Raw genomic sequence first — 21,083 nt, forward strand, 5'->3', positions numbered from 1 at the left:
TGAGAGTGCCATAGAGGAGCAACCCATTCATGTTTATTTTATGTGGTGTGTTTCAATGGAGAGGAGCCCAAGTACAGATGGATGCTCTTTTAGTTTGGCCTACAATATATTTATCTGATCCAAATGATGTGTGCTTTTATCCAAACAAGGACATTGATACTATACAAATGCAGCAAACAAAAATATAGTTTGTAGGTGTGTTAACTAAGTAGGAACAAAACAGTTTTTAAACACACAACAAAAACACCATGTTTAAATTAATGTCATAGTTTATTCAAAGCAGCTTGACCCCCAAACTCTCACAACGTATGGATACAGCATCCTACAGACAAAAGATACAACTTCTAAGGCACCCCGAGGTGTGATTTTAGACTAGAGAAAGAGATGATAGGAGTTTACAAACCAAACCTAAACACATGGCTTACAGGGCCGGTCATAATATTCAAGGGTAAGTCCTCAACAAATTAATTATACATGTTTTACTTCAAATTATTCAAATGCGTCATTCAAACACAATGTTTCTCTATTTGGGTTCTGGGAGAGCAGCCTGGTCTCAGACTATACGTAACAAAGTAAATGTAAACCAAGATACAAAGTAGTATAATATTTTAGGTTTTTTTATGGTTAGATAAGACAGATAGTTACTTAAGGCAAAAATGAGTTGGTTTGGGGTGGATGGGTTGGTGTATAACGTGAACGTGAGTTCGAATCTCATCATGACCAAGTTTAGCATTTTAGCTAATTAGTAACTATACTTGCAAATTTTTAGCTAGTTTGCAACTACTTAGCACGTTAGCTAACCCTTCCCTATCCTTAACCCTTTAACCTAACTCCTAAACATAACCCTAACCTTAATACTAACCCCTAACCCCAGCTAACATTAGCCAGATAGCTAATGTTACCCACCTCATACGTTTAGAAAATTGTAATATATATTGTACATTTTGCAAATTTGTAACATATCATACGAAACGGTTGATGGACATCCACAAATGAATACATACCATACGGAAGTAACAAATCACACTAAATGGAGTGTATGAATTTACGTACAGAATACAAAATGCTCTGAGACCAGGTTGGGGAGAGGTACAGGCAAAACTCAAATCTTGAATATATTAATATACATTTAATCTTACACTATACTTTAGCAATATACTGATCAACACGCAAATAATAAATTAATTAGGGAAATTGTTATTCAAATATAATTGGGAATGGTTGATTAGAAATTGATAGAGCTTTGATTTGTCAGTGCTGTCAATAGCAATATTACTGTTTCAGAGTTTGGCATAAAGTGGGTATCAACAGCCTTTCAAAATAATTATGCCACATGTAACCATCTTTTGTGTGTCTTTGTTGTGTCACCACTATCACACAGGGCAGATCTAGGGAAAAAAGCAATTTACTGAGAAAATCTGGAACAGAAGATAAGAGAGAAAGAGATGCCCCTGGGAAAAGGGAAACATTATGGCACTGCCTCCCCAAGGGGAACTTGAGCACTAACTTTAAATAAATACAAATAATGATTGTGCAAGATTTCTAACATTGCTTACTATGGCAATACAAAACATACCCTGAAATGTAAAGTATTTTGACAGGCAACACACGTATCTGCAATATTGTACATGCATATAGTTACACCATATAACACCTACATGGTTCATATATGTGTACAACTGCAAATATCCACCACTTCCTGAATGATACAAAACAATTTCCACAAAACTACATTTCATTATTGGGTAAACCAAAAATAGATATCCATACATACAATATATGTAGATATACATTTCCCATTTCCTGAAGCCATCATCACATGCAGGTATTATCTGCTTCAGCTGCACTACTACTGCATCTTCACAACACAGACAGCCAACAGACGAAAAGAGCAGTGATTACTTTGGGACAAAACATAATCTTTCTGTGCTTTACAAAAATACACAATGTCTCACTAATAACCAATTGCAAGGTAATATCAAAATAATTATCTGTCCAAATATCATAGCTACACGTTTCACAATGTAATATACATGCCTTTATAATCAACGGGGTATCAAACCCTGGTCGTCTTCACGATTTAAGACTGCAGTAGCCCTCTGAGCTAAAGGCCGGGCATTAGCTCTGGGAGCCAAAAGAAGTCTTCAGGTCTCAGGCAAGGTTAGTCAACACAGAAGAGTAGTTAAGCAAACCACTCCCGCTATACCTTTGCACTGTAATACATGTCATATACAGTGCCTTGCGAAAGTATTCGGCCCCCTTGAACTTTGCGACCTTTTGCCACATTTCAGGCTTCAAACATAAAGATATAAAACTGTATTTTTTTGTGAAGAATAAACAACAAGTGGGACACAATCATGAAGTGGAACGACATTTATTGGATATTTCAAACTTTTTTAACAAATCAAAAACTGAAAAATTGGGCGTGCAAAATTATTCAGCCCCTTTACTTTCAGTGCAGCAAACTCTCTCCAGAAGTTCAGTGAGGATCTCTGAATGATCCAATGTTGACCTAAATGACTAATGATGATAAATACAATCCACCTGTGTGTAATCAAGTCTCCGTATAAATGCACCTGCACTGTGATAGTCTCAGAGGTCCGTTAAAAGCGCAGAGAGCATCATGAAGAACAAGGAACACACCAGGCAGGTCCGAGATACTGTTGTGAAGAAGTTTAAAGCCGGATTTGGATACAAAAATATTTCCCAAGCTTTAAACATCCCAAGGAACACTGTGCAAGCGATAATATTGAAATGGAAGGAGTATCAGACCACTGCAAATCTACCAAGACCTGGCCGTCCCTCTAAACTTTCAGCTCATACAAGGAGAAGACTGATTAGAGATGCAGCCAAGAGGCCCATGATCACTCTGGATGAACTGCAGAGATCTACAGCTGAGGTGGGAGACTCTGTCCATAGGACAGCAATCAGTCGTATATTGCACAAATCTGGCCTTTATGGAAGAGTGGCAAGAAGAAAGCCATTTCTTAAAGATATCCATAAAAAGTGTTGTTTAAAGTTTGCCATAAGCCACCTGGGAGACACACCAAACATGTGGAAGAAGGTGCTCTGGTCAGATGAAACCAAAATTGAACTTTTTTGCAACAATGCAAAACGTTATGTTTGGCGTAAAAGCAACACAGCTCATCACCCTGAACACACTGTCAAACATGGTGGTGGCAGCATCATGGTTTGGGCCTGCTTTTCTTCAGCAGGGACAGGGAAGATGGTTAAAATTGATGGGAAGATGGATGGCGCCAAATACAGGACCATTCTGGAAGAATGAACCTGATGGAGTCTGCAAAAGACCTGAGACTGGGACGGAGATTTGTCTTCCAACAAGACAATGATCCAAAACATAAAGCAAAATCTACAATGGAATGGTTCAAAAATAAACATATCCAGGTGTTAGAATGGCCAAGTCAAAGTCCAGACCTGAATCCAATCGAGAATCTGTGGAAAGAACTGAAAACTTCTGTTCACAAATGCTCTCCATCCAACCTCACTGAGCTCGAGCTGTTTTGCAAGGAGGAATGGGAAAAAATGTCAGTCTCTCGATGTGCAAAACTGATAGAGACATACCCCAAGCGACTTACAGCTGTAATCGCAGCAAAAGGTGGTGCTACGCCCAATTTTTCAGTTTTTGATTTGTTAAAAAAGTTTGAAATATCCAATAAATGTCGTTCCACTTCATGATTGTGTCCCACTTGTTGTTGATTCTTCACAAAAAAATTCAGTTTTATATCTTTATGTTTGAAGCCTGAAATGTGGCAAAAGGTCGCAAAGTTCAAGGGGGCCGAATACTTTCGCAAGGCACTGTATGTACCTTGAAGATAATGATGACGCTGCACATGATGCTGCTGATATAATAATGATGACACACATGTCTCACCCTCTTACTCTCATTCTCTCTCTCTCTTTCCTCCCATTTCCAGGGAGAGGTCTCCTGTTGATCTATCGACAGTCTCCACATTCTAATGAAAAGATGCAATCAGACAGCTCTGGTTCTCTATGGGAGTGTTGGTCGTGGTCAAAGAGGGCCCTTCTACACATTCACATTCAATCAGAGGTCAAACACCCTTACTGACAAACCAAATACATGCAATTGAATAAACACTTCCAAAAGAGCATCACAAAACGATCTATATAAATCCAGAAAGAGTTCACTGTCAACACTGCCCATTCACAGTGACTTCCCACTTATGGGTGTGTATCATTGGGCATTACCTACCTCTAACTCTTCCCCAGTGGCCCTCCTATTACACCACACCTAATTCAATGGACAGGTTTCACTTCAATTATTATTTACTTCTTTGGCCAGGGTTACTGCATTGTAAAGTGAGAAGATATATGTTTCACTCTGACCTCAAGCATAGCTTTGATTTTCACTACACCTCAGAGCCCAGGAGGACACTTCACCTCAAAACAGAAAGACTAAAGAAAATATATACACATGGTATGCTTTTTTTGTATTTAGGATCAAATCTAAATACATTTTCAAATAAATAACTGAACAATGACATTAGCCATCAGATGAGCTCTTTTGCCTCCATGCACTCACACCACCGCTGTGCCTCCATTTTCCTGAAGAGCCTTGTTCACTGTCATGACTTCCTGTTCCAGGTCAATGCTTCCTCTGGAAGGGGTTAACTGAACTCCAAGCAGGCCAGTATGAATGCAGAATGAATCCTACAGATGAATCCTCTCCAGAAGTTGATGCTTTGCTCATCTTACAGGCAGAGACGTTGAGGGATGACCAAAGTAAAACAAACATTGATGGTGGTGCTCTGCAGGCCCAGATGTTGACGAGAGGAGATAAGGCCTCGGAGACTGGCAAACTGCGTTCTGCTGGTTGTTAAAGAAGACTGTTGGTAATTGAAGATCAAAGACCTATATCTTCAGGGATGTTGCTCAGTAGGTACCTGAAGACCAGATCTCGTGGCCCATAGATAGTTCTGCAGGTGTGTGGAGGTGAGAGGTCAGTTATCATACACCTTGCTCTGCAGGTAGCTGAAGAGCGCCTCCAGTCCCTTGGTGGAGCACCACAGCTGTTTGAGCATTTGACACTCTTTCTCATTCACCTCCTCCAGGACCGACTTCAGAATGCTCCGCACCAGGCATTTAGACTCTTCCAGAACCTTTCACACACAGGGACAAACAGAGAGTAAGAGGAGGCCTGCTTCATAGATAGAGGCCCTTCATTTTCACACCCCTGATCTAGCAGCATTGTACTGTATTAGTTACAGAACCCAAGCACATACATACAGTGGGGCAAAAAAGTATTTAGTCAGCCACCAATTGTGCAAGTTCTCCCACTTAAAAAGACGAGAGAGGCCTGTAATTTTCATCATAGGTACACTTCAACTATGACAGACAAAATGAGGGAAAATAAATCCAGAAAATCACATTGTAGGATTTTTAATGAATTTATTTGAAAATTATGGTGGAAAATAAGTATTTGGTCACCTACAAACAAGCAAGATTTCTGGCTCTCACAGACCTGTAACTTCTTCTTTAACAGGCTCCTCTGTCCTCCACTCGTTACCTGTATTAATGGCACCTGTTTGAACTTGTTATCAGTATAAAAGACACCTGTCCACAACCTTAAACAGTCACACTCCAAAATCCACTATGGCCAAGACCAAAGAGCTGTCAAAGGACACCAGAAACAAAATTGTAGACCTGCACCAGGCTGGGAAGACTGAATCTGCAATAGGTAAGCAGCTTGGTTTGAAGAAATCAACTGTGGGAGCAATTATTAGGAAATGGAAGACATACAAGACCACTGATAATCTCCCTCGATCTGGGGCCCCACGCAAGATCTCACCCCGTGGGGTCAAAATGATCACAAGAACGGTGAGCAAAAATCCCAGAACCACACAGGGGGACCTAGTGAATGACCTGCAGACCAAAGTAACAAAGCCTACCATCAGTAACACACTACGCCGCCAGGGACTCAAATCCTGCAGTGCCAGACGTGTCCCCCTGCTTAAGCCAGTACATGTCCAGGCCCGTCTGAAGTTTGCTAGAGAGCATTTGGATGATCCAGAAGAAGATTGGGAGAATGTCATATGGTCAGATGAAACCAAAATATAACTTTTTGGTAAAACCTCAACTCGTCGTGTTTGGAGGACAAAGAATGCTGAGTTGCATCCAAAGAACACCATACCTACTGTGAAGCATGGGGGTGGAAACATCATGCTTTGGGGCTGTTTTTCTGCAAAGGGACCAGGACGACTGATCCGTATAAAGGAAAGAATGAATGGGGCCATGTATCGTGAGATTTTGATTGAAAACCTCCTTCCATCAGCAAGGGCATTGAAGATGAAACGTGGCTGGGTCTTTCAGCATGACAATGATCCCGAACACACCGCCCGGGCAACGAAGGAGTGGCTTCGTAAGAAGCATTTCAAGGTCCTGGAGTGGCCTAGCCAGTCTCCAGATCTCAACCCCATAGAAAATCTTTGTAGGGAGTTGAAAGTCTGTGTTGCCCAGCAGCAGCCCCAAAACATCACTGCTCAAGAGGAGATCTGCATGGAGGAATGGGCCAAAATACCAGCAACAGTGTGTGAAAACCTTGTCAAGACTTACAGAAAACGTTTGACCTCTGTCATTGCCAACAAAGGGTATATAACAAAGTATTGAGATAAAGTTTTCATATTGACCAAATTCTTATGTTCCACCACAATTTGCAAATAAATTCATAAAAAATCCTACAATGTGATTTTCTGGAATTTTATTTCTCATTTTGTCTGTCATAGTTGAAGTGTACCTATGATGAAAATGACAGGCCTCTCATATTTTTAAGTGGGAGAACTTGCACAATTGGTGGCTGACTAAATACTTTTTTTGCCCCACTGTACATACAAACAATGGGGAGAACAAGTATTTGGTACACTGCCGATTTGGCAGGTTTTCTTTCTTTCAAAGCATGTAGAGGTCTGTCATTTTTATCATAGGTACACTTCAACTGTGAGAGACGGAATCTAAAACAAAAATCCAGAAAATCACATTGTATGATTTTTAAGTAATTAATTTGCATTTTATTGCATGACATAAGTATTTGATCACCTATCAACCAGTAAGATTTCCGGCTCTCACAGACATGTTAGTTTTTCATTAAGAATCCCTCGTGTTCTCCACTCATTACCTGTGTTAACTGCACCTGTTTGAACTTGTTACCTGTATAAAAGACACCTGTCCACACACTCAATCAAATAGACTCCAACCTCTCCACAATGGCCAAGACCAGAGAGCTGTGTAAGGACATCAGGGATAAAATTGTAGACCTGCACAAGTCTGGGATGGGCTACAGGACAATAGGCAAGCAGCTTGGTGAGAAGGCAACAACTGTTGGCGCAATTATTAGAAAATGGAAGAAGTTCAAGATGATGGTCAATCACCCTCGGTTTGGGGCTCCATGCAAGATCTCACCTCGTGGGGCATCAATGATCACGAGGAAGGTGAGGGATCAGCCCAGAACTACACGGCAGGACCTGGTCAATGACCTGAAGAGAGCTCGGACCACCATTAGTAACACACTACGCCGTCATGGATTAAAATCCTACAGCGCACGCAAGGTCCCCCTGCTCAAGCCAGCGCATGTCCAGGACCGTCTGTTCCAGAGGAGGAATGGGAGAAGGTCATGTAGTCTGATGAGACAAAAATAGAGCTTTTTGGTCTAAACTCCACTCGCCGTGTTTGGAGGAAGAAGAAGGATGAGTACAACCCCAAGAACACCATCCCAACTGTGAAGCATAGAGGTGGAAACATCATTCTTTGGGGATGCTTTTCTGCAAAGGGGAAAGGACGACTGCACCATATTGAGGGGAGGATGGATGGGGCCATGTATCGCGAGATCTTGGCCAACAACCTCCTTCCCTCAGTAAGAGCATTGAAGATGGGTCGTGGCTGGGTCTTCCAGCATGACAACGACCCGAAAAACACAGCCAGGGCAAGTAAGGAGTTGCTCCGTAAGAAGCATCTCAAGGTCCTGGAGTGGCCTAGCCAGTCTCCAGAACTGAACCCAATAGAAAATCTTTGGAGGGAGCTGAAAGTCCGTATTGCCCAGCGACAGCCCCTAAACCTGAAGGATCTGGAGAAGGTCTATATGAAGGAGTGGGCCAAAATCCCTGTTGCAGTGTGTGCAAACCTGGTCAAGAACTACAGGAAACATATGATCTCTGTAATTGCAGACAAAGGTTTCTGTACCAAATATTAAGTTCTGATTTTCTGATGTATCAAATACTTATGTCATGCAATAAAATGCAAATTAATTACTTAAAAATCATACAATGTGATTTTCTGCATTTTTGTTTTAGATTCCGTCTCTCACAGTTGAAGTGTACCTATGATAAAAATTATAGACCTCTACATGCTTTGTAAGTAGGGAAACCTGCAAAATCGGCAGTGTATCAAATACTTGTTCTCCCCACTGTACATACATACATACATACATACATACATACATACATACATATATCTATATATAATACATAACAGTTCAAAAGTTTGGGATCACTTAGAAATATCCTTATTTTTGAAAGAAAAGCAAATGTTTTGTCCGTTAAACTAACATGAAATTGATCAGAAATACAATGTAGACATTGTTAATGTTGTAAATGACTATTGTAGCTGGAAACGGCTGATTTTTTTAAATGGAATATCTACATAGGCGTACAGTGGCCCATTATCAGCAACCATCACTCCTATGTTCCAATGGCATGTTGTGTTAGCTAATCCAAGTTTATCGTTTTAAAAGGCTAATTGATCATTAGAAAACCCTTTTCAATTATGTTAGTACAGCTGAAAACTGTTGTCCTGATTAAAGAAGCAATACAACTGGCCTTCTTTAGACTAGTTGAGTATCTGGAACATCAGCATTTGTGGGTTCGATTACAGGCTCAAAATGGCCAGAAACAAAGATCTGTCTTCTGAAACTCGTCAGTCTATTCTTGTTCTGAGAAATTAAGGCTATTCCATGTGAGAAATTTCCAAGAAACTGAAGATCTCGTAGAACACTGTGTACTACTCCCTTCACAGAACAGCACAAACCTGCCTCTAACAGGAATAGAAAGAGGAGTGGGAGGCCCTGGTGCGCAACTGAGCAAGAGGACAAGTACATTAGAGTGTCTAGTTTGAGAAACAGATGCCTCACAAGTCCTAAAGTGGCAGCTTCATTGAATAGTACTCGCAAAACACCAGTTATCTCAACATCAACAGTGAAGTGGCAACTCCGGGATGTTGACCTTCTAGACAGAGTTGTAAAGAAAAAGCCATATCTCAAACTGGCCAATAAAAAGAAAAGAAAATAGATTAAGCTGGGCAAAACAAAACAGACAATGGACAGAGGAACTCTGCCTAGAAGGCCAGCATCCCGGAGTCACCTCTTCACTGTTGACGTTGAGACTGGTGTATTGCGGGTACTCCTTAACGAAGCTACAATAGAAATTTACAACATTAACAATGTCTACACTGTATTTCTGATCAATTTGATGTTATGACCCCAAACTTTTGAACGGTGTATATACAGTTGGTCGGAAGTTTACATACACCTTAGCCAAATACATTTATACTCAGTTATTCACAATTCCTGACATTTAATCCTAGTAAAAATTCCCTGTCTTAGGTCCGTTAGGATCACCACTTTATTTTAAGAATGTGAAATGTCAGAATAATAGTGGAGAGAATTCTTTATTTCAGCTTTTATTTCTTTCATAACATACCCAGTGGATCAGAAGTTTACATACACTAAATTAGTATTTGGTAGCATTGCCTTTAAATTGTTTAATTTGGGTCAAACGTTTCAGTTAGCCTTCCACAAGCTTCCCACAATAAGTTGGATGAATACTGGCCCATTCCTCCTGACAGAGCTGGTGTAACTGAGTCAGGTTTGTAGGCCTCCTTGCTCGCACACGCTTTTTCAGTTCTGGCCACAAATTTTCTATGGGATTGAGGTCAGGGCTTTGTGATGGCTACTTCAATACCTTGACTTTGTTGTCCTTAAGCCATTTTGCCACATCTTTTGAAGTATGCTTGGGGTCATTGTCCATTTGGAAGACCCATTTGCGACCAAGCTTTAACTACCTGACTGATGTCTTGAGGTGTTGCTTCAATACATCCACATCATTTTCCTGCCTCATGAAGCCATCTATTTTGTGAAGTGCACCAGTCCCTTTTGTAGCAAAGCACCCCCACAACATGATGCTGCCACCCCTGTGCTCCACGGTTGGGATGGTGTTCTTCGGCTTGCAAGCCTCCCCCTTGTTCCTCCAAACATAACTATGGTCATTATGGCCAAACAGTTCAATTTTTGTTTCATCAGACCAGAAGACATTTCTCCAAAAAGTACGATCTTTGTCCCCATGTGCAGTTGCAAACCGTAGTCTGGCTTTTTTTATGGTGGTTTTGGAGCAGTGGCTTCTTCCTTGCTGAGCGGCCTTTCAGGTTATGTCGATATAGGACTCGTTTTACTGTGGATGGTTTCCTTCAGCATCTTCACAAGGTCCTTTGCTGTTGTTCTGGGAATGGTTTGCACTTTTTGCACTAAAGTACGTTCATCTCTAGGAGACAGAACGCGTCTCCTTCCTGAGCGGTATGACGGCTGTGTGGTCCCATGATGTGTACTTGAGTACTATTGTTTGTACAGATGAACGTGGTACCTTCAGGCGTTTGGAAATTGCACCCAAGGATGAACCAGACTTGTGGAGGTCTATAATGTTTTTGTAGACCTTGGCTGATTGGCTGATTTCTTTTGATTTTCCCATGATGTCAAGCAAAGAGGCACAGAGTTCGAAATACATCCACAGGTACACCTCCAATTGACTCAAATGATGTCAATTAGCCTATCATAAGCTTCTAAAGCCATGACATAATATTCTGAAAATCTCCAAGCTGTTTAAAGACACAGTCAACTTAGTGTATGTAAACTTCTGACCCACTGGAATTGTGATACAGTGAATTATAAGTGAAATAATCTGTCTGTAAACAATTGCTGGTAAAATTCCTTGTGTCATGCACAAAGTAGATGTCCTAACCGACTTGCCAAAACTATAGTTTGTTAACAAGAAATGTGTGGAGTGGTTGAAAAATGAGTTTTACTTCAACTGTATATTGCACGTTTCACTTATTTGTGGTTAGATAATATTATCTAAGAGGTTTTATTCAATTTACAGACCAATGCTCCTGGCAGGCTCCTAGCGCAAGTCCTGGGATATATAAATTCAGCTCTACATGACTATCTCTGTCAGAAAAGCTTACCATAGCACTGCAGGTGGACATCTCTTTCACACGCAGCATCACTTCCTGGTTGAACGTGGTTGGCCAGAAGACCTGGGACACCAGGCCCCGGCTGCAGGCTTCCTGTGCCGTGAGCTTCCTCCCGCAGAACAGCATCTCATTGGTCTGTCAGGGTGAGAGGCGGGGACAGGGAGATATATATTTTTAAAGTGTACAACAATGTAATGTAGATGTAAAACATTGAATAATTAGTCGAATCGTGTTTTACTGCAGGGCTTGAACAAAAACCTGCACAGTGGACCAGGCAACCAGACTCACCAGAGCCACTCCCAGGATCTGGGGGAAGGTGTAGGAGGAGCAGCCGGAGGGGGTGAGGCGGAGGGCGGCACAGGGCGTTTGGAACCAGGCCCGCTCGCTGGCCCACACCACGTCACATAGGGGCAGGATAGCGGCCCCCAGGCCCAGGGCAGGCCCGTTGATGGCCACCACGATGGGCTTCTTAAAGTGAATAAACGCCAACACAAAGTCCCTGGGAGAGGAGACACATAACAGAGAGTATAAACTATACAGTACAATATGATTGTGTCTTTGTGCTTATCCTGCTTTAGGCAAATCAGGGCAAGCAGATTTTCTTAGTTTAAAGTATGAAAAATGATCTGCCAGTGCACTAAGATCATTTGTCTTGGTAAGACATCTTATTAAGATCAAATATCTTGAAATAAGATAATTTCTTACCCCACTTGTATCAAGCCTTTTTATAGGTTAAAATAAGCAAACATTTTCTTCCAGTGCGCTAAGATAATTTACCTTGGTAAGACATCAAGTCAATGCACTCTAATGGTAGAGATGTCTAGGTAAGTGTGTAGGTGTGTGTAAGTGTGTGCTGTGTTCTCTGTTTCTGCTGTAGCCTTCTTTAGGTGGATAATGGCAATTGTGTGTTATTTCTGTGTATGTGTAGCTATAGGTTATGTTTCTCTCTTACCGTACAGCGTCAGCAATGCGGCTGCTCTCTTTCCTGCGGTCTGTGGAGAGGCGTCCTATCAGGTAGGACGGGTCCAGGCCACTACAGAAGATACTCCCCACAGCACTGAGCAGCAACAGCTTACTGTCATCAGCTGCTGCATTCCCCAGAGCCCGACACACCTCCTTCATTATCTACACAGAGAGAGAGGGAGAAGAGAAAGTGAGAGAGGGAGTTAGGGTTGGGAGAGAGAGATAGAAGATTGAACTCTCTCTTCCTCCCCCTCTATCAGACCAGAGCCCTGCTGTACATTACCCCCATGATCTACAGACAAGTTAAGAGTGTGTACACGCAACAGGCCACGCAAGAGTAGCTGTAGGATACCTTCTTTATCTACAGCTAGAGACAGGTAAAACCGGTTATATCTAACTGAGCAATCAGATCAATATATAATGAACAAAAATAAACGCATCATGCAATAATTTCAAAGATTTTACTGAGTTATAAGGAAATCAGTAATTTGAAATAAATTCCTTAGGCCCTAATCTATGGATTTTACATGACTTGGTCACAGACACCTGTCATGATGTTGGCCTGGGGATAGGTTTATGACAGTCATAAATACCTCTCCCCCTTTTTCCTCTCTCTACCCTACTGATGTGACATTTGAAAATCCTTTGGTTAACATAGATTCTGGGAACATCAGAAGGTGGGGGGAAATGAACTATATTCTGGTAATCCGACCAATTGAACATATGCGGTGGTACTTAATGAATATGATGTCAGTTCGGTTGTCATCTGAGACATTCTCATCAATGATAAGATGACATAAACTCTACAGTAGAAAGTCTGCACATTATAGTTACCGGATTCACATGGAATTGTTGTTCAATTTAAATGTTTGAATATAAAATTATTGGTGAAAAGATTAAATGTAATTTTAGCTTCCAAATGAGAGATTTGGGTTTTCATAAGGTTAGGGCTCTGCTCAATCAGTGGCCCGCCCCTGTGAAGAGACATGGGTTATAAAACTTTTCAGACACACCCTTCTCGCTCCACTATATAAAGCCTTGATGAAAATGTAACCTCCTGTTCCAAGTACGTGAGCTCTGCGTTAAAAGGACTAACATGTCAACTACAGAACTAAGCCAACCTCAGTGTGAGCTTTGGTTGCGAATGGTATGAACTTTGAACTCTTGTTCACTACAGAAGTGATGCCTCCTAGCCGTTGAGTTAGCAACAGCAGCTGCAAACGCGGGCTAGGAAAGAACAGACAGAGTATTTTATAGAATAGCATGTCATGGGGCCTCCCGGGTGGCGCAGTGGTTAAGGGCGCTGTACCAGCTGTGCCATCAGAGTTCCTGGGTTCGCTCCCAGGCTCTGTCGTAACCGGCCGCGACCGGGAGGTCCGTGGGGCGACGTACAATTGGCCTAGTGTCGTCCGGGTTAGGGAGGGATTGGTCAATAGGGATCTCCTTGTCTCATCGCGCACCAGCGACTCCTGTGGCGGGCCGGGCGCAGTGCGCGCGAGCCAAGGTTGCCAGGTGCACGGTGTAGCCTCCGACACATTGGTGCGGCTGGCTTCCGGGTTGGATGCGCGCTGTGTTAAGAAGCAGTTGTAATTTGTTGGTTGTTTGCTGGTTGGGTTGTGTATCGGAGGACGCATGACATTCAGCCTTCGTCTCTCCCGAGCCCGTACGGGAGTTGTAGCAATGAGACAAGATAGTAGCTACTACAACAATTGGATATCACGAAATTGGGGAGAAAAAGGGGTAAAATTCAACAAACAAAAAAAAATAAAAAAGAAAAAAAGAATAGCATGTCATATCACTTAATCCGGCATAGCCAAAGACACGACACACCTTAAAATAAAAGTAGGGGCGTTGATCAGAAAACCAGTCAGTATCTGGTGTGACCACCATTTGCATCATGTAACAGAGTTTATCAGGATGTTGATTGTGGCCTGTGGAAAGTTGTCCCACTCCTCTTCAATTGCTTTATAATGTTGCCCAGTTGGTGGGAACTGAAACATGTTGTCGTGCACGTCAATCCAGAGCATCCCAGGAATTGTGTACAGATCCTTGCGACATGGGGCCATGCATTGTTTCATGCTGAAACATGAGGTAATGGTGGCAGATGAATGGCACAACAATGGGTCTCAAGTTCTCGTCACGTTAACTCAGTACATTCAAATTGCCATCGATAAAATGTAATGGTGTTTGTTGTCCGTAGCTTATGCCTGCCCATACCATAACCCCAGAGTGTGCAATTGGCATGCTGACTGCAGGAATGTCCACCAAAGCTGTTGCCAGAGAATGTAATGTTAATTTATCTACCATAAGCCATCTCCAACATAATTTTAGAGAAAATGGCCTCAACTGCAGACCACGGCGACTTGTGGGCGAGCGGCTTTCTGATGTGACGTTGTGAACACTCTGTTCACAACGTCACATCAGAAAGCCGCTCGCCCACAAGTTTCTCTAAAATGATGTTGGAGGTGGCTTATGGTAGATAAATGAACATTACATTCTCTGGCAACAGCTTTGGTGGACATTCCTGCAGTAAGCATGCCAATTGCACACACTCTCAAAACTTGACATCTGTGGTATTGTGTTGTGTGGCAAAACTACACATTTTAGAGTGGCCTTTTATTGTCCCCAGCACAAGGTGCACCTGTGGAATGATCATGCTGTTTAATCAGCTTCTTGATATTCAACACCTGTCAGGTGGATTGATTATCTTGGCAAAGGAGAAATGCTCATTAAAATGAATGTAAACAAATGTGTGCACAACATTTGAGAGAAATAAGCATTTTGTGCATTGGTTTCATGAATGTTAACATTAGAAGCCTCCTCCCTAAGTTTGTTTTATTCACTGCTTTAGCACACTCTGCCAACCTGGATGTCCTAGCCGTGTCTGAATCCTGGCTTAGGAAGGCCACAAAAAATCCTGACATTTCCATCCCTAACTATAACATTTTCCGACAAGATAGAACTGCCAAAGGGGGCGGAGTTGCAATCTACTGCAGAGATAGCCTGCAGAGTTCTGTCATACTATCCAGGTCTGTGCCCAAACAATTTGAGCTTCTACTTCTAAAAATCCACCTTTCTAGAAACAAGTCTCTCACCGTTGCCGCTTGCTAAAGACCACCTTCAGCCCCCAGCTGTGCCCTGGACACCATATGTGAATTGATTGTCCCCATCTATTTTCAGAGCTCGTACTGTTAGGTGACCTAAACTAGAACATGCTTAACTCCCTGTCAGTCCTACAATCTAAACTAGATGCCCTCAATCTCACACAAATTATCAATGAACCTACCAGGTACAACCCCAAATCTGTAAACACGGGCACCCTCATAGATATCATCCTGACCAACCTGCCCTCTAAATACACCTCTGCAGTCTTCAACCAGTATCTCAGCAGTCACTGCCTCATTGAATGCGTCCATAATGGGTCTGCGGTCAAACGACCAACCCTCATCACTGTCAAACACTCCCCAAAACACTTCAGTGAGCAGGCCTTTCTAATTGACCTGGCTCGGGTATCCTGGAAGGATATTGACCTCATTCCGTCAGTAGAGGATGCCTGGTTATTCTTTAAAAGTGCTTTCCTCACCATCTTAAATAAGCATGCCCCATTCAAAAAATGTTCACCTTTCAACAAGACAATGACCCCTAAGCACACAGCCAAAACCATGCATGAGTGGCTTTGCGACAAGTCTCTGAATGTCCTTGAGTGGCCTCGCCAGAGCCGGACTTAAACCCGATCGAACATCTCTGGAAAGACCTGAAAATAGCTGTGCAGCGACGCATCCAACCTGACAGAGCTGGAGAGGATCTGCAGATAAGATTGGGAGAATCCCCCCACAAATACAGGTGTGCCAATCTTGTAGCGTCATACCCAAAAAGACTTGAGGCTGTAATCTCTGCCAAAGGTGCTTCAACAGAGTAAAGGGTCTGAATACCTATGTAAATGTGATATTTCCATTTTTTTTATACATTTGCAGAAATGTCTAAAAACCTGTTTTTTCTTTGTCATTATGGGGTATTGTGTGTAGATTTATGGGGGGAAAAAACTATTTAATCCATTTTAGAATAAGGCTGTAATGTAACAATATGGAATAAGTCAAGCGGTCTGAATACTTTGTGAATTCCCTAAGTTTTAGACCTCAGCTGAATCTGATAAAGAATAATGGGTCTGCTGAGCAAGACTAAATTACTTGGTTTTTACCTTGGATTGTACACTGTCATGGTCAAAACATTTTGGTTCAATGGTTGTAAAGATGGGGAGAGGTCTGTCAGTGATAATGCAATGCTCTGCTTTTTTGGATCCCCACTCCACAAAGCTCGCCTTGCCGGCTCTAGTTTTATCTTATCTTCCTTATTGCTCAGTCATATGGTCAGGTGCTGTAAAGAATGACCTAGAAAAACTGCAGCTGCCAGAACAGAGCAGCATGTCCTGTTCTTCACTGTAATCAGAGGACTAATATCAATACTATGCATGCCAGTCTCTCTTGGCTACAAGTAGGGGAGAGACTGACTGCAACACTTATTTTTATAAGAAACACTGTGTTTAAAAAAAATCCAAATTGTTTGCATGGTCAACATACACACTGCTCTGACACACACACTTACCCCACCAGACATGCCACTAGGGGTCTTATCACAGTCCCCAAATCCAGAACAAACGCAAGAAAACATAGAGTATTATATAGAGCCATGATTGCATGGAACTCCCTTTCATCTCAGATTGCACAAGTGAACAGCAAACCTGGTATAAAAAGGCAGCACTTCATGGCACAACGCCTCTCACCTATTTGACCTAGATATTGTGTGTGTATGTACTGATGTAGGCTGTGTGTGATGTTTTAAATATATGTAGTTCTGTCCTTGAGCTGTTCTGTCTATTAATGTCTTTATTATGACATGTTTTGTGTGGACCCCAGGAAGAGTAGCTGCTGCATTCGCAACAGCTAATGGGGATCCTAATAAAATACCAATTCAAATCCCAAAGAAGTGGTTAGCTTGTATGAAGAGTTGAGGAAGGGCTGAAAGGGAGTTGTCACAAACAGAAATCATGAAAAACACTGCTTCATTAGATGTCAAAAGGGGTTTCCTTTGTAGCAGCTATAGTGAGTTCCCATTTCCAGTATTATTTCCTTCATAACTCCTATATCCCTCTGAGGGAGTTAAGTTGTACTAGCAGGAGGGTTACCTGCCTTTAGCGTGCTAACGCCGTGTCCCCTGGTGGACAGCTCTCTGTGGAGGGGTGCTTAGCCCGCTGACCTCAATCCACACAGACGCTGCATGGAGGGGAAAGACACACGGCCCAGAAGCCAAGCCTAGGGCAGCACACACACACACACACACACGCACACACATGAACACAAGCACAGTGCGAACACACATGCACACAGCACACACACAGACATGCATATATGCACACCCACACGCAAAGGACGCACAAGCACACGCTGACAAGTTAACACACACGTATTGCATACACATGCATTTTGCTTTTACAATATATATGCATGGTTCACCTTTACATTATTCATTCTACACTATACACACACAGTCTGTCCCTGATGCGGTGTAGTTTTCCTTCTCAGGGAGCTGACATGTAACATGGTTCTAGTCCAATTTGTTGTGGATGCCCCCCGCTGCTTCCTGGAAATGGCTCCCAGGCAGGGCCTGTGTACAGGGCGGGCTTCTGAATGACACTGTTTGGCTGCAGTGTCTTCACCACCGCTACAGACAGCCTACTATGCCAGCCCCACCCCCTTCCAGTTGTGTCAGTATCACTCTCCTGCCCTGTCCGTCTGTCCGCAGGTTTAATTGAGCCGGATAAATTAATCTGACATCGGCACACACACACAGGAGCAGGCACGCACACACACCACATCCGGCTGAAGTTCAGGAGGGTTTACGCAGTGTGTAGGAGATGTTAAATTGAGTTGACTGGGAGACTGGTTCATTTGGGTCAGGGGGTAATCAGTAGGATTGGACTATACCAGTATCGCGACACTCGTTAGTGTTCGTGGAAAGGAAACAAAACACGAAGCGGATTTAACTTCTTTAGGAAAACAGCCCTAATATTGGAAACAAACATTATTGTGTTGTCATCCAGAGCCACATCTATTTATTTAACTATAGCACACTATTTTACATACAGCAGGTTTTTAAATGACCAAAGACTTTGATCTGCTTCGTGTTTTCATTTTTGCCATGGGAAAAAATATTGAGATACCGGTATTGTCCCTGCCCTAGTAATCAGATTACATGGGTTAAGGTCAGTGAGTGGGGTGATGGCAGTGTTATGGAGGCTCCAGACGACCTCAGGGTTCATGGAATAATGGTCTCCCCCAGTGGGGGTTCCACATAAATACTGCATAGACCGAGACTCAAAAAAACGCAATGATTGACTAGTGCTCTATGACATCAATACATACATGCATGATATACAGTGCATACGGTAAGTATTCAGGCCCCTTGACTTTTTACACATTTTGTTAGGTTACAGCCTTATTCTAAAATTGATAAATACATGTTTTCCTCATCAATCTACACACAATACCCCATAATGACAAAAAAAATGTTTTTAGACATTTTTACAAATGATTACAAATAAACTGAAATAAAACAATTACATAAGCATTCAGACCCTTTACTCAGTACATTGTTGAAGCTACTTTGGCAGCGTTTACAGCCTTGTGTCTTCTTGGGTATTTAGCTACAACCTTGGCACACCTGTATTTGGGGAGTTTCTCCCATTCTACTCTGCATGTCCTCTCAAGCTCTGTCAGGTAGGATGGGTAGCGTCGCTGCACAGCTATTTTCAGGTCTCTCCAGAGATGTTCGATCGGGTTCAAGTCTGGGCTTTGGCTTGTCCCGAAGCTACTCCTGTGTTGTCTTGGTTGTGTACTCAGGATCGTTGTCCTGTTGGAAGGTGAACCTTCGCCCCAGTCGGAGGTCCTAAGCGCTCTGGAGCAGGTTTTCATCAAGGATCTCTCTGAAATTTGCTCCGTTCATCTTTCCATCGATCCTGACTAGTCTCCCAGTCACTGCCGCTGAAAAACATCCCCACAGCATGATGATGCCACCACCATGCTTCACGGTATGGATGGTGCCAGGTTTCCTCCAGACGTGACGCTTGGCATTCAGGCCAAAGAGTTAAATCTTGGTAACATCAGACCAGAGAATCTTGTTTCCTTTAGGTGCCTCTTGGCAAACTCCATGCAGGCTGTCGTGCCTTTTACTGAGGAGTGGCTTCCGTCTGGCCACTCCACCTTAAAAGTAATTGGCAACATCAAACGGTTTTGTGAAAAACGAGGCATCTGATTCAATGAAAGATTGAGTTGAATCAGTCTTTCTGCCCATAATTTCAATTAAAATCATACTTTGTAATTTATTTGGGTTTCATTTTACAATTTATTCTTATTTTTGTTCAGTTGAGTCACACAATTTCTCAATTTACAATAAGTTTCCCAAATCAGATGTCCGGCCAGACTTATTCAACATAATTCCAAAATGTAGATTATGGGGTATTGTGTGTAGGCCAGTGACCAAAAAAATCTCTGTATAATCCATTTTAAATTCAGGCTGTAACAACAAAATGTGAAAAAAGGGCGTGATTACTTTCTGAAGGCTCTGTTTGAATGTTAACGGACTCTAGCAAGTTATTGATTTCATAAACCTTATTTCAGAGGGCAAATGTTCCATGAAAAATACTGGGTTGCATATGACCTTGTGTAAGAACAAGCACACTCCAGAGCCAGTTAAATATGCATTTCCATATACAGAGTAATGATCATCTACAGGCTTGGTAAAAGGAAAGAAAGTGTCCAAGAGGTGGGGAGAGGGTAAGAGAGTGATTGAGGGAGCGAGCACATGGAGAAGACGAGAGGTGCTAAGAGTGAGACAGCTGTCGCTAAGTATCTGCTTGCAATAACATCTGTATGTGATCAATCAAATTTGCTTTGATTTACAATACAAACATATAATTATGTCATGGCCTACTGGGATGCATAGGGACGTGTCAGACTCATACATGACAGCATACAACTGCTTGCCATTAATAGCTTGATGCCTGGGGAAATAAGCAAATCAGCTGTCAGTCAAACGCACACAAAGACAGATAGAACATCTTCTCTTGGGAGATGTCTAAAGGGGGACCAGTCAGCTCGGAAATGTATGGAATTATATCATAGAAGAGCAGTATGAAAATACAGCACTTGAGAGTGGATGAGTAAGACGTATTCCACACTTAAGCAGAAGGATTTTGTGCAAGGGAATCTTGCATATCACTAGAGCTCCTCTGGTAGCTCATGGCAGTTTTCTACAGTAAAAGTCGCCAATGACATAAGCTCTTTTGAGGGTGTGAAAATGTAAATTGAACGAACATTGGCCCTAGTTGTTGCAGCCATGTTGTGAGTTAGCCAGGACAAAGCCTCCAGTACTGTGGACAGCCAGAGCAGTAGAGGAACTAATTGGTCAATTAATACCAGCTTTTCAGCAATGGTAATGATCAGTTAAGGACCCGCTGATAACTGGGCACCAGTGTCATTTGAGAGGAAGTGGGGCTTCTCCCGTATCGACTCTCAACATTTTTTCACCGCCACTAACGCTACGTAATGGATCGGCGTTTGAGCCACCCAGTACAGCTGTTTGAAGTGAAGAAAGTACTGCGGAGAACCACTGTGAAGGCATACTTTGACAAAAGACACATTTTACACAAACACAATCCATTCCCATTCTCAGTGTGTAATACAAATAGAAAAAAAACTATTCTACGCTGAGTTTTATGTCAAGGCAATAAAAGGCTTTTGGCAGCAAAATGTAACACCATCGGAGAGGTATTCATTTCTCTGTCAGAATCTTCCTAT

The 21,083-nt window shown here is 42.3% G+C and overlaps 1 protein-coding gene across 1 annotated transcript in view; it reads right to left on the reverse strand.

Moving 5' to 3' along the window:
• Positions 1 to 251: 251 nt before the first annotated feature.
• Positions 252 to 21,083, reverse strand: part of LOC110506621 (chromodomain Y-like protein 2) — a 47,912-nt gene continuing 27,080 nt past the window's right edge. Inside the window, exons 4-7 of the mRNA XM_021586369.3 lie at positions 12,221 to 12,393; positions 11,557 to 11,767; positions 11,260 to 11,403; positions 252 to 5,138 (exon numbers count right to left, since the gene is read on the reverse strand). Coding sequence (XP_021442044.2) covers positions 4,980 to 5,138; positions 11,260 to 11,403; positions 11,557 to 11,767; positions 12,221 to 12,393 — 687 coding nt within the window. The 3' untranslated portion in view covers positions 252 to 4,979. The remainder of the gene's footprint in view (positions 5,139 to 11,259; positions 11,404 to 11,556; positions 11,768 to 12,220; positions 12,394 to 21,083) is intronic.

The sequence above is a fragment of the Oncorhynchus mykiss genome, chromosome 26 (assembly GCF_057628025.1).
Source record: "Oncorhynchus mykiss isolate SJ-2025 chromosome 26, ASM5762802v1, whole genome shotgun sequence".
NCBI classification, from domain to species: domain Eukaryota; kingdom Metazoa; phylum Chordata; class Actinopteri; order Salmoniformes; family Salmonidae; genus Oncorhynchus; species Oncorhynchus mykiss.